Source organism: Centroberyx gerrardi, chromosome 12, assembly GCF_048128805.1.
Source record: "Centroberyx gerrardi isolate f3 chromosome 12, fCenGer3.hap1.cur.20231027, whole genome shotgun sequence".
In the NCBI taxonomy this organism is placed as follows: Eukaryota; Metazoa; Chordata; class Actinopteri; order Beryciformes; family Berycidae; genus Centroberyx; species Centroberyx gerrardi.
The window spans coordinates 16,742,482-16,755,460 of NC_136008.1; the positions used below are offsets into that span (position 1 = coordinate 16,742,482).

At 42.9% G+C, this 12,979-nt stretch overlaps 1 protein-coding gene across 2 annotated transcripts in view; it reads right to left on the minus strand.

Moving 5' to 3' along the window:
- The window catches only part of kmt2bb (lysine (K)-specific methyltransferase 2Bb), a 31,476-nt gene that overhangs the window by 2,943 nt on the left and 15,554 nt on the right, over window positions 1-12,979 (minus strand). The window contains exons 20-35 of one of the 2 annotated variants that reach the window (XM_071900096.2): window positions 12,818-12,894; window positions 10,919-11,142; window positions 10,692-10,795; window positions 10,413-10,550; window positions 10,057-10,215; window positions 9,832-9,949; window positions 9,634-9,712; window positions 9,375-9,535; window positions 9,083-9,184; window positions 5,766-8,955; window positions 3,659-3,765; window positions 2,858-2,995; window positions 2,407-2,659; window positions 1,291-1,398; window positions 813-896; window positions 93-222 (exon numbers count right to left, since the gene is read on the minus strand). In XM_071900096.2, the coding sequence (XP_071756197.2) occupies window positions 93-222; window positions 813-896; window positions 1,291-1,398; window positions 2,407-2,659; window positions 2,858-2,995; window positions 3,659-3,765; window positions 5,766-8,955; window positions 9,083-9,184; window positions 9,375-9,535; window positions 9,634-9,712; window positions 9,832-9,949; window positions 10,057-10,215; window positions 10,413-10,550; window positions 10,692-10,795; window positions 10,919-11,142; window positions 12,818-12,894 (5,172 nt within the window). Of the gene's footprint in view, window positions 1-92; window positions 223-812; window positions 897-1,290; window positions 1,399-2,406; window positions 2,660-2,857; window positions 2,996-3,658; window positions 3,766-5,765; window positions 8,956-9,082; window positions 9,254-9,374; window positions 9,536-9,633; window positions 9,713-9,831; window positions 9,950-10,056; window positions 10,216-10,412; window positions 10,551-10,691; window positions 10,796-10,918; window positions 11,143-12,817; window positions 12,895-12,979 lie in introns of both variants that reach the window. The other variant, XM_071900095.2, reaches the window with a different exon arrangement.

The window sequence follows — 12,979 nt, forward strand, 5'->3', positions numbered from 1 at the left end:
AAAGTCAAGGATAACTTTGGCAGAAACCTGAGAAGGCAGTAAACTACACTTTGCATAACTCTTAGGAATGGGAGGAGAGATGGATGACCAACCTTGCCATCGTAGTACTTTTCCCTCTTGTCCGTGAGCACTGAGCGAATGACAATGCCTGCATATTCAATAACCATTTCCCCTGCTTCAATATTCCTCTTGCAGAACAGCCCACGCCCATGGATAGCAGACCTAGAACAGGGAAATGAAAAGGTGAGAACTACACGGCAACTATCTGGGGTGCCAAGATCTTGTCTAATGGCTAAAGCCCCTGTGTCTGGGAGTACATACAGTATATCCCAGCTGCTTCAGGAAATCCAAAAATCCCCCAAAATTCCAGTGACACATCTGCTGTTTCACGTTTATTATGAGCCTCTCAGCCATCCTTAGGTTTCCAGTTTTTCCATTATGATCATAACACTTGTGAAGAGTGGACTGCCCACTCTACACCACAATAAGGAGTCAAATTCTTTAAGACAAAATGTAATTGCATCCCATACTCTTATATATTGTATATTGTTGTGTAGTATCAAGAAGAATAACAGCCAATCTATGGGGATTTTAAAAGTAAAAACAGTAAATACTATAACCTGGGATGATTTTTACTTTAACCACGGAAACTGAAAGCATATTTTTTTCATGAAGCAGATTTTCAAGAGATTGTGAGGTTTCATTCTCTCACCAATAATGACCGTTTGCTGTAAAATTATAATCTAAATGGCAGAGTTTTGGTGTGTTGTTTTTTTATTCAGATGAAGCTGCAAATGTAGTTCTGTGCTGACCTGTACACGCCTACAGCCTCCTTGGATGTCCTTTCTAGATGTCTGAAGCGCATGGCCATGGGCAGCTCCAAGCTAGTAGCCCGTCTAAAGGAAGAAAGCAGAGATGATTTCACCAAAAAAAAAAAAGAAGAAAAACAACCAGGAAGAATCATTTTGCCATTTTGTAAACACAAAATGGCCAAACCAAATAGATGAAATAAATACTAAACAGAAAACAAATATTTGGGTAAAAAGCCATGTTTGCAGTCTGTGGACAGCAATTGGCTCTTTAACTTAAAAGGTTATCATGCCGGTGACAATGCCAAAATACTGAATAAATCTCATCACTACAAATTCTGAGGAAAACAAATGTTCAAGAAAGGGAAACTTCGTCCTTTAAAACTCATAACTGAAAAGCACCTTTGAAACAGTGTTAGATATAGACTACATGTTTTGTTTTGACTCATGCAAATCTCCAACGAAATGAGTGAAGCCTGACCTTGTGGACTTGAGAAGGACCTCATCTTCCTCATCATCATAAGGCCCTATGTCAGGCAGCTGTCTGTGCTGAGAAGCCAGGAAGTTAAAGATGTCAAAGGTAGACTTTCTGTAAAGAAAGGGAAAAGGATATGAAGTCTGGATGGGCATGGATCAATCAATCTTCTAATTAAAAAAAGACAAAGACAAGTTCAAGACATTTAGCTTGAGCGTTGATACCACTGTTTTTTATATAATTTGTACCATGATAAACTGAATTGTTTGACTTTGCCAATTTCTCTCCTATTGAATTCTTGCCCAATTTGACCGAAGACTACAAAAAAAATGTCTGACTATGTTATAATATAGTGGTTCTCAACCTGGGGGTCAGGACCTTCCAAAGGGTCGCAAGATAATTTGGGGGGTAGTGAGATGATTTATGGGACAGAAAAAAACATTTCTACTATACAAGTTAATCATCATGTCTATTTTTTCAGATTTTTCTCTAATTTTTGCTTATTTCTTGTGAAATACTGATTAGTTTTCTTCCAATGATTAATCAAACGAAATAACTTTAAGAGGGACAATCATTAGCGGGTCACAAGCCAAAAAAGTTGAGAACCACTGTTACAATGGATGGTGAGAAAAGGGCAGCATGGAAGCAAAAGTTCTTAAGAAACAAGACATTACGTAGGCAGTGAAACCAGACCACTATCTGTTGTTTAATCTTTCAAATGGTTTCAAAATACCATGCCATGCAATCTAAAAAAAATGTTGAGTCACACAATCCATCTGGCTTGCAGCTTCAGTCCAGGAAATTAAATTTATCATCAACCAGCCTCATTGGTAAGTGGTTTCCACAATTCACTACCAGCCACTATCAGTATTTTACCAGCCAAATGTATTTTTTAGGAAAAAGGACCTCTGAACAAAGGCTGGTTACCTGCCCAAGTGGCTGGTTGAGCAGTCAAACTTACCAAAATTCTAAATCTTCCAACAATTTGCCAGTGACTAGTCTTAGTTTCCCCTGCTGCTTACATTTGAATTCTGACCTGTTTCTATATTGACTCACTTTCAGTATACGATGCATTTATGAAAGACAATTTTACTTTAATAAAGGCCAAAGTGGCATACAGACCTAAGGTAGAGCTCAGAGCGGGCACAGCCACTGGGATTGACAGGCAGGTCCTCCTCCTGGGTGAACTGTTTAAAGAAACGGAAGCTATGGCGTTGACAGCGGCGGGCCCCTTGGAGCTGCTCCACCAAGAACACCACTGCATCATGAACCAGACCCAGCATACGGGCACCAGTCATTCCAAGGAAAGTCAGCTGTCTCAGCCTAGCAATTGCCCGGGCCTCCTGCACCCCGTCTATCACTGCTCTCCAAGCCACTGAAGGGGAAGTTGAGAATCAAGCATTGCAAAGTGAATGTAATTAACATAACTGACAAGAAAAGTACCACCTGTCAGGAAACTCGGTTTACAATTTCACGTAAAAGTTGTGGAATTTGGGGGCTTTTGAGGGACAGATTTATTGTTCAGTGTCTGGTTAGTGATTTTAGACAGCCCCTCTTTTATTAATGGCCTTACCCTCGATGCTGTCTGCCTCTACACTGAAACCATCATCACTGGTTATCTGGAATCGTAGGTGCGGCTGATCTCTGTTAGCGGGGCACTCCTCATCCTCGTCAGACGGCAGCGGTTCATCATCTGATGTAGAAGCAGCGCCTAACAAGAAGACAAGAACAATGGTTTATATATATATTCTTTATTCTTGCAGCCATGTTTTTTTGCAAAGTTACAAAGACACAAAAGTAACATCCATTAGTTAGTGGCATACCCTACTAAGTGGCAGACATTGTTGAACTTAGTTGGATTTGTAACGTACAGGAGACCTGCACTCTGCTAAAATAACATTCACAGAGAAAGTCTCAGGCAAATTCTTTTCACGGAATGTATTTAACCATGCTCACTGGTGCAAAAAAAAAGTGCAGAAGTGCAAAGGTGCAGAGACAAACGTTCCGATATTACATCATCAGTGTCAGACAAGCATGTTGTTTGCCTGCGTGTCAGGATCAGACACTGATGATGGTGTGATATTGAAACATTTGTCCCTACACCTTTGCACTTCTGCGCTTTTTTTTGCCACCAAGCATGGTTAAATAAATTCCACCAAAAGAATTTGCCTCAGACTTTCTCTGTGAACCTATTTTTCTCTGTCTCTTAAACATTATGTCTTCAGTTTCTATTTTTGGGAGTTAACGCACCTGCTAATAAGTATTGTAAAGACTGAATCCAAGAGTGCAACAGTTATTCTAACTTTTTCGTTTGAACTTAGTTGGAAACATTATACTCTTAGTGATGCAGTGAAGCAGTTAAAATGAGGAATACCTGAGTACTTCTTCCAGTCAGTCAGGGTGCTGTGTCCCACTGCTTCCCAAGCATGTTGTTTGCCCATCTCCCCCCGAGACATCGACAGACAGTCCCAAGACTCTGACCTGTGTGAGACAACAGTGACTAAACTGCAATTGACAAGACAATGGCAGTATAACATAAGCAAAGCAACACAAAAACTGTCAAGGCTGGCTAAACACAAAACAAAATATACATTTCATGTGATATGTTTGTTTCTTGTCTTGTTACTTTAGGCCCACTGACATTTGAATTTGCTTCATGAGACAAAAAGACGTTCCATTTGTCATGCAAATCTGTGCTGTCAATGCTAGCATAGGCCTACTGTGTTACCTTTGTAAAAGCCCCCACTGGAAAAATTTATGTTTATTGGTCTAATAATTCCAGGAAGGTGACATTCATGGGTGTTGAGAGAGCAAGTTAAATATGAAGGCCAAATGGAAAATCAACATACCAGACTGCTGTATGATAAGCTGCACACATGCGACTCATATCTCTACTTTTGTAAATTATATTTTAATACGTTTATTGGCTAAAAGTTGTTGTATATTGTTTGTATTGTATTGTATTGTGGCATCTAAAAGTTAAAGCTACACTAAGCGATTTTCCGACCACTAGAGGGTGACAGAAACCGCAACACATTTGTAAACACACACGGCAAAACTGCTGAGGCTACAGAAGCCCCTTAGGACAAACCGTGCATAAAGGCTAACGGCTAAATTAAACGTACCTACGGAGAAATGTCGCCTGTTACCAGTCTCGCTTTGCCAGTTTTTTCTGAAGAGGTAGGCAGCAAGTTTACTACTTGAAAACGTTTACTCGCTCGCTTCATTGATTCCACCATTATTTTTTTCAGGGATGGGAGGGGGTGAGCGCCGCTTTCAAACAGAGAGGGAGGAGACGAGCTAGTTTTTTTTTAAAAAAGGAAAAGCTTCGATTTCGACCGACTTTGACAACAAGCTTTAGAAAAGAGGTGAAATCAACAATACAGCTGGCCCGCATGTGTGGCTATTTGTTTAGCCTACATCATTACGTCTCACGGGAATCTCCACATAGCACACGTTAGTTTCAGGATTGGTTATAGGGTCTGAAATCGCGTATTGCAGGTTTAAACAAAGAGTGAGAATGCCACATCTTGGGTATCATGAAAAAATCTATTTCCCTATTTGTAACGCTCGGATTATGCTGTTTTAAGTAATTTTTTACGGGCTCTTTTTTGTAACTCTAAAGAAACGGTCTTACTCCAGATGTTTTGGAGAAAGAAGAAACGAAGCTGCTTCAGCTACTTGCTATATGTTATAGTGATATACAAACTTCATCTGTGTTTCGACTGCCATGAGGGTGAGTAGATAGGACAAAATTTTCATTTTTAGTTGAACTATTCCTTTAATGCAGAGTTTTTGTACCCTGCCTGCCCTCTAGTGGACTATCAGGTGTACTGCCTAAAACTCATACACGAGTCACAGAATACGAATATTGCATGTTTTGTCCTTTAGTTTAAGTAATTACTGAAAAAAAACACCAAAAGAAGACGAAGGAGAACTCTGGTAGGTAGTTCTATAGCCTTATATACGTACTATACTATACGTACTACTATATATATATTCTACAAGCTAAAGGACTTTAATTTTATGCACACATATAGGCCCTAATTACAAATATACACTATCAAACACCCTTCATTTTAAAATTGTGTGCAATTTTTTATATCAAAATTTAATTGGGCACACAATGAGGCAACATGGATAGTTGTAAATATCCACTACCATAGTGAGGCTTGACACAGCCAGCGATGCATTTCATTTATCACTTTTATTATTAGAAACATCAAGGGTATTTACTATTCCTTAAATGGCACAAAAAAACAAGTAGTGTTGGATTCTTTTTTCTAAATGATTATATCATCAGTGAGTACTCGGTTACTCATTCACACGGGCTCACCCCTAATCCGAACTGTATAATGTTTGTTATAAAGAAATGTTACTCAGAATTTTTTTTTTAGCGGAAGCAGTGGGGTCCTTCAAATTTACAAGGATAGTTGTCAAACAGGTGGGTTAAAACCAAATAGATATGAGTAAATACTTACCCTGAACTGTCGGAGCCGCTGAGATGCTCCTCCTTCAACTTGTCCAGGTTCAACACTCCTTTCACTGTTGGAGTCTTGATGCGAACTCCTGAAGCTCTGTTGGAGATGCTTGGAAAGTTAGGTCTGTGATGCTCCTCATCATCACTGGGGAGCTCTGGTTCTAGGAAGTCAACTTTGGACTTCTTTGTGACAATGCGGTCTGAAAGCGAGGACACCCTCTTCATGCGGACATGGGTGCGAGGGCGGGCTGTAGGAGTTGGTGATGGGGATGGTGGTGACGCTGGAGGCTCGGATTCGATTAGCAGGCCAGGAGGCAAGACCAGGGTGGAAGGGCTAAGTGTTTTAAGCCCACTCCACTTGGGGGTGTAGTTACTGGCCATTGCTTGGTTGATAATAGCTTGGGCACTTTCAGCAGGAGTCATGGGAGGACTCTCGGTCCTCGGAGTAGGAAGCCCTAAAGCCTTGGCTGACTTGGATTTTCTGGATGCAGTGGGTTCCTTCTTCTTCTTTGGTTTCTTCATCTCTGGAATAGCATCATCTGTTGATGTTTTTGCATTTTTTCTTGGCTTCTTGACATTAACTGACGCCATTGCTCCATTGCTATTGTGAGTGAGCAGCTGTGTAATAGTGGTTGGATTCTGCACAACAGGCGTTACCGCCTGAGGAACTGCTGTTGCCAAGTTGGCCCCAGGAGCTGGAGCTGTCATGTTACCAGCTGCGGCCAGTGTGGCTGACAGAGCATTGCTTTGCAAAAGGCTGGCTATCTGAGTGACACAGTTATAAGAGGAGGAATTGGGAGTGGGCAGCTGGAAAGTGTTGCTTTCTGGGTTCTTCACAAAGATCTGGCCAAGGCGGTTCACCAATAGGACATGTGGTGTAGGATCTACGTTTGGGCCTCCCACCTCCTTCACAGTAAGGATGGCATGACCGGGTAAAGCCTGGGGTACCATTGGCTGTTGGGGTTCTAAAGCTGGCCTGGGTGTAGCAAAGTTGATGGAGATTGTGTGACCAGATGAAGCTTCCTTCTGCAAAGATGAGGAGCTGTATCCATTTAACATCACAGGGCCCGAGGTGGTCTGGATTGATGACGGAACAGATGGACCCTGTGTTGACAGTCCAGTAGGAGCAGATAATATTGAGGGGGATGAGGAAACAATGGTAATTGCTGTAGAACCTAATGGCTGTGTTTGTGTGGAGTACATAGGTACAGAGACAGCTCCATAAGTTCCTACCGGGTGACAGGTGCTGGATGTAGCTGACAACATTGGATCATTCTGAGAGGCTACATTCAATGGCGTTTGTGTCATGTCCCCAACTGGACTGAGGGTAGTAATTTTAGTACAAAAAGACTCCATAGGTGGCAAAGTTGAGTCTTGTGAGGATGTGACTGGCTGAAGTGTAATACTTGTCAGAGGGGGCTGGTTGAAACCTGGCAATGAGGGATTCATCTGCAAAGGGTCCACAAGAACTTGAGAAGGGTTATGCAGGTCTGTGGACATTAGAGACGAGGGCTGAAGAAGATCCAACAGGGAGCCCTGATTACTGTCAGCAGAATCTGCCAATGAGGGTTCCTTTGTATTAGCTGTTAAGTGGTTCATGTACACAGTAGACCCCTCAGTGGATGATACAAAGTGGCTGCTGTCATGCTCAGAGAAGAGAGGTTTAGGGACTTCAGACTGTTGGGCCTCAATGGGTGGGCCTTCTAGCAGAGGAACCAACTCAGTTAAACGGGTGCTGGGAGAGGGGGGATCACACCTTTCCAGGACAAGAGGTGTCCCAGAGGCCAATTCTAAACTGGAACCCTGGAATAACTCTTCTGCATATGAGGTTTCAGGCACCTTTGTATTGATCAAGTTAAGCTGAGCTTCTTGAACGGGAGCAGCAAGCGCAGTCTCCTGGAGGCACATCTGTCCTTCTAAAGGAGTTACAGAGCTTTGCTGTTGAGAAGCTGTGGAAATTTGCGGAGGGACAAAGCTCATATCAGCCTCATTTGATTGAGTGGTGTCATGGGCTGTAGGTGGATCTTGGAGTAAACTATCCATATGGGTTTGGCTGGCAGCTGAAACGGCAACTGATGAAGCCGCTGTGAGCTTGTCAGTGGACGATGCTTTAGGGATGGGACTCTGCACATCAACATTTCGCTTGTGGCTTGTAGTTTCTGATTCAGGGAGCTTATTATTAAGGTTTTTGGCCGGTATCTGAGCTTGACTAGAACCCTCAACTTTCTGAGTATCTTCGTTGGTAGCTATACTGGCATCACTCTCTGTACCATCATCTACACCATCCAGCTGAGTAATAGGCCGGGAGGAAGGGGAGGATGGAGACTTGGAATGATCTCTTGAGCCAGGACAGCTGACTATTGTCCGGGAAAAGTCAAAATAGTGCTCCATGTCATCATCAGAGGATGTGTTCTCCAAGTCATCCCTGGCCGAGGCTGCAGACCGCGGCAGGGAGGCAACAAGAGTCTTCCTCTTGTGTACCTCTCGTGCTCTTCCCCAAAATTCCTCCTGGTCATCACCCTCCACCACTATCTGCCCCCCACAGTTCATTGCCACTCCTTCATTTAGGAGTGTCTCTTCAATCTCCAGCTCCCTCTTCAGCTCAGAGCCCAGAGCCATGTCAGGGTCCTTGTGGAATGACCCATAGGGGAATTCTTGGTCCTTCTGTTGGCCTGAGTCCCTTAGGGGTGATGTACCATTTGTTGTAGAAACATCTTCAGGCTCTGGTGAAGCCAAGAAGTTGTGTGGCACCTCCACAGAGTCTGATTGGCTCAGGTCAAATGCTAATCGGGGTCTGGGTGAATGTTGTATAGTTGAAGAGAAAGACAGGCTTGAAGAGGGAAAGCTTCCCACACTCTCTTGCCATGGAGGATGAGGAAACAGGGTTGAGGTAGAATGGGTCATTGTATTTCCAGGGCATCGGACAGAAGAAGCACTTCTACCTCCAACTGGGCGGGGTGATGGAGAGGTTAGTAGGTTGTCAGTAGCACCAAGTGGGAAGAGTGGGGAAGTGGGCAGGGAGGATTTTCCAGCACGGAGGGTGATCGGTCCAGTGAGAGGGCCCAGGGGAGGTGGGGGTATGTGACTGCGGAGACCTGTTGTCTGTGAGTGTGGGCTGTGGCGACGAGGCCTTCGAGTCTCCTCCAGATCACTTATGGTTAATATGTGGTGGGGTTTTGACTGAATTACTCCTAAAAGAAGAAAACAGAGTTGATCAACATTGTGTGCTCTTGACTGAATAGACAACCAACGTATCTTTTGCTAGAGAATTCCAACCTTTTTTCTAAAAAGGAATACAATCATTAATTAATAATTTACCTGGTGATGGCAAAGGCCGGGACATTCCTCCAGCTGGCCTCCTGGTTTGGGGATAACTGGGAATCTTTGGCTTTGCTCCATGATCAGGTTTGGGGGGTGGACCTGGGTGGTTGAACGTTACCTCAGTTGGGGTTTGGGATTCTGCTATGTCATTCTCTTGGGCTTCAGATTCTGACAGAAAAGTAAGTTTGTAAAAGTATCAGTATCTGTAACCTTAATTTTACTGTGTTCACTCAATGCTGTCACAATTCCTAATGTTGCAATTGCATTTCCTAAGCAGCAAGACACTCACCAGGTGGGGGACAGGGGCTGTGAGCAATGGTGTGATTGTCTCCTTGGTCAGGCATCTCCTCAACAGGCTTCTCAGGGACAAGGGGTCGAACCTCCCGGACTGTGCATGTATATTTGCACCGGCGCAATGGGTTAACTGTACTCCAATACCACCGAGAACACCTCAAGAGGGAAAGACAAAATTTGAACTGTACTTCTCATTCAACATACCCAATACATGTTTTTTGTGGTAAAACTTGAAATGGTAAAATGCAACTTACTGAAAACCCACAGGAAACAGTTTTCCTTTGCCAGCTGAAAGCTCTGTGAGCACACCTAGCTTGTCAATCTGCAAGGAGCCTGTATAAGAGGGTCAAAATGAGATTGTGAACTATAAGCCAATTATCAGTCTAATAGAAGTTAATGTCAGTAAATGCTAAGTAGTGACGTAGGCAACAAACTAAACTAACAGCACTTACCAATCATCACATTGATGGATTCTGGCTCAAGTCCAGTCAAGAACTTTCTGCGGAGACTGATCCCCTCAAAATCCACATACACCCTCCGGTTTACCTCAAATCCTTGACCGCTTATCATCTATAGAACAAAGGAACAGACAGGAGTGATAACATTGATCAGGATCAAAAGTCAAACTTCTTAAATGTGTCAACATCCAGTAACAGGTTTGGCAGAACAGTATTTACCCTGCCACTGATGAGGTGTCTGTGTTTGTAGCAATAGACCTTCTTATCATCCTGGAACACACACTGGCGGGAGCGGGCACACATAAAGTGATAGTTGCTTTGACAAGAAGTGAGGCAGCAACCCACTGTGGCACCTGTTTGGTTGCAACGTTCACATCGCTGAAGGGAGAGGGGATAAATTATAATATTTAAGTAAAGACAGAACTAAAGGGAACCCATGAATTCAGCCATAAGGACATCACGTGTAGTTTGCCAATAAGAAAATGCATATTCATAATACAATTATAGATTATAGATGACTGAATGATGATAAAACTGGCAGTTAAGTTCATTTATAATGTGAACTAACAACTGACCATCAAGCGGCCCCTTGTGACAGCACTGTGTACATGTAGCAGAGAGCCATTGTCCTCTTCAAACACCTCAGCTGACCACAAACAGCAGTTGACATGGGCCCACTCATTCTGGCCCAGGTATAGCAATCTGCCTGCTTCCTATGGGGGAGACACAAAGGGCGAAACGTTGAGACCAAGCATAGTATGTATTTACGGGCAGTTTACTACCTCCACATTGGTTATTTACAATGGGCATTGCCCAGACCCTTGTTCATTTTAATGTTCAATGCTGTTACTTACATTAGGTTTGAGGTCTCCATATTTTTGGCACAAAGAGCACTGCCTCTCATCATCCTTGGACCATCCAGTGTCCAGATCAGCTTTTGAAAGCCGACCCCTTTTCCCTATGTGAATATATAAAAGCAAGGCCTTAATACAATAATAGGCTACAAGATAAAAGGCAACTGAACCAAAACAATCACCAGTAGCCCAATTTATTTACTTCTCTCGTCATTTTACTGCATTACCTTTGAATTTGAGTCTGACAGCCTTGCTGGTCTTGAAGTGGTTCCTACTAGTTGGTTCGCCAGACATTGGGGAGGCCACCTCTTCTTCCTTTACGTCTAAGCTTTGCACATTGTCCTCCTGCAGAACCCCTAGTGGAGCCCTGGACTGCTGCTCCTCCCTCTCCCGCCACTGGGCATAAAAATGCTCAGTTGTAGGAGGGTGAACAGCTTGGGATAGCATCCCCCTGTGACAGAACGTGAGCAGGTCAGTACTTTTTCATGAAGAAAGCCAATATCATTTCTTTTGAAAAATACAGCAGTGCTTATGCCTTTCGTACATATGTAGTCTGGACAGTAAAGCCGCTTTTCGACCGCATGGTTGACCGCAACTCAACTCGACTCTACTCGCCTTTTTTGGTTTTCCATTGGGCTGGTACCTGGTACTTTTTTTGGTAGCACCTCCGTCGAGGTTCCAAGCGAGCTGAGGCGATACCAAAAGGTGACGTGAAAACACTGCAGACTACTGATTGGTCAGAGAGAATCGTCATCATTGCGCGAACAAATGCTAACGTTAGCTACCGGGTTAGTTTACCCTCTTGCGTCGCCTTTGTAGGATTTCCCAAACTCTCCTGTTTTTTTCAGCAGTCTTTTGTCTTGCTGCATTCAGCCTCTTCTGAAATAAAATCTGTCTTCTTGCTGTGACTAACAGCCACATACCGAGAATCAAGAACACCATCCCTTCGATATCCTCTATTATTGCTGTGTGTGTCGCGTTGAAGATGACGTCACGGCAGTTTCATGCGGTGTCGCTATGACGACCAGTTGTGGGGGGGGGGCACATTGAGGGGGTACTATCTGCAGTGGAAAACCAAGTGGTACTACCAAAAGCGAGTAGAGTCGAGTCGATTTGAGCCGGTACTATGCGGTGGAAAAGCACCATAAGACACACGTATGACATGGTATGCAATATGTGATGCATCATTATGCTGCATGTCAGTTTTCACATTGTATCTTTAAATCATGCTGAAGATCAAACACGAAAGCGCGTAGTAGCATATTTTGTTTTTTTTGTTCTCCTCAGGATTGGTTCATTTTACCCTCACTTATGTCGCACAAAAGCCCAACAGATGTTATAATAACAGATAGATGCATGACAAGAGTAGATTAAGGTATTTTACATGCGAGTTAATTCAGACCCCTTTCCCCCAAACCCTGATGAACACAAACTGAATACAAACACACAAGCTTCATTCACACTAGTTCAAGCCTGTGAATCTGTAAAATTACTGGGGCAAAATATAATACCATTGAGGTCTATTTGTGCACACACAGTTTAGCTGAACATACTGCTGCACCATGTAAAAACACAGTATGATACATTTTTAGTACTCAATTATTCATGCTTCACAGGTGCCAAAAGTTATAAAATAGAAGTGTATCAGGTAGTACAAATGAACATAAAAGGCTTACAAAATACATGCAGCTATGTAACAGTTTCAAGCTTGTAAGATCTTTCTCAGGCAGGCTGTGTTTTGTGTGTCAGATATTCTGTTACTAAATATTTTTGAAAAGATATGTTAAGTTTACATTTCATTTAATAAGTAATTCTCAGTTATCAGTGATTTACTGTGGCATCGATGTGGTGTTGATATCGAGGTACCAAAGCTGGTATCAGTATCGAAGTCAAAATTTTGATATTGAAACAACCCTACTGCCTGGTAAAACAACAGAAGTCAGTTTCCTCTCTCAGTATCAAGCAAACAACTTGCCTAACATGAACAAGATCTATACCTATATGCCATAACGGGTGAAATATCTAACACCCATTTCTCCAATTTTTTTCTAACCTACAGTCTTCAACACAACATAAACCGAAACAGAAAAAAAATGCATGCAGATACACTGGAGGCCATTACTCACATGGGCAAGTCTTTGGTGCAAGGGTCCCACACTTTTGGGTCTTGGCTGTTGAACCAATTGAATACTTCTTCCAGAAGCTGAAAAATCAATGATGAATTCTTAGACAGCTGCATTCTACCCTTGTTACATGGAGTCCCTTCCAAGTTTCTCACAGACTCCCAT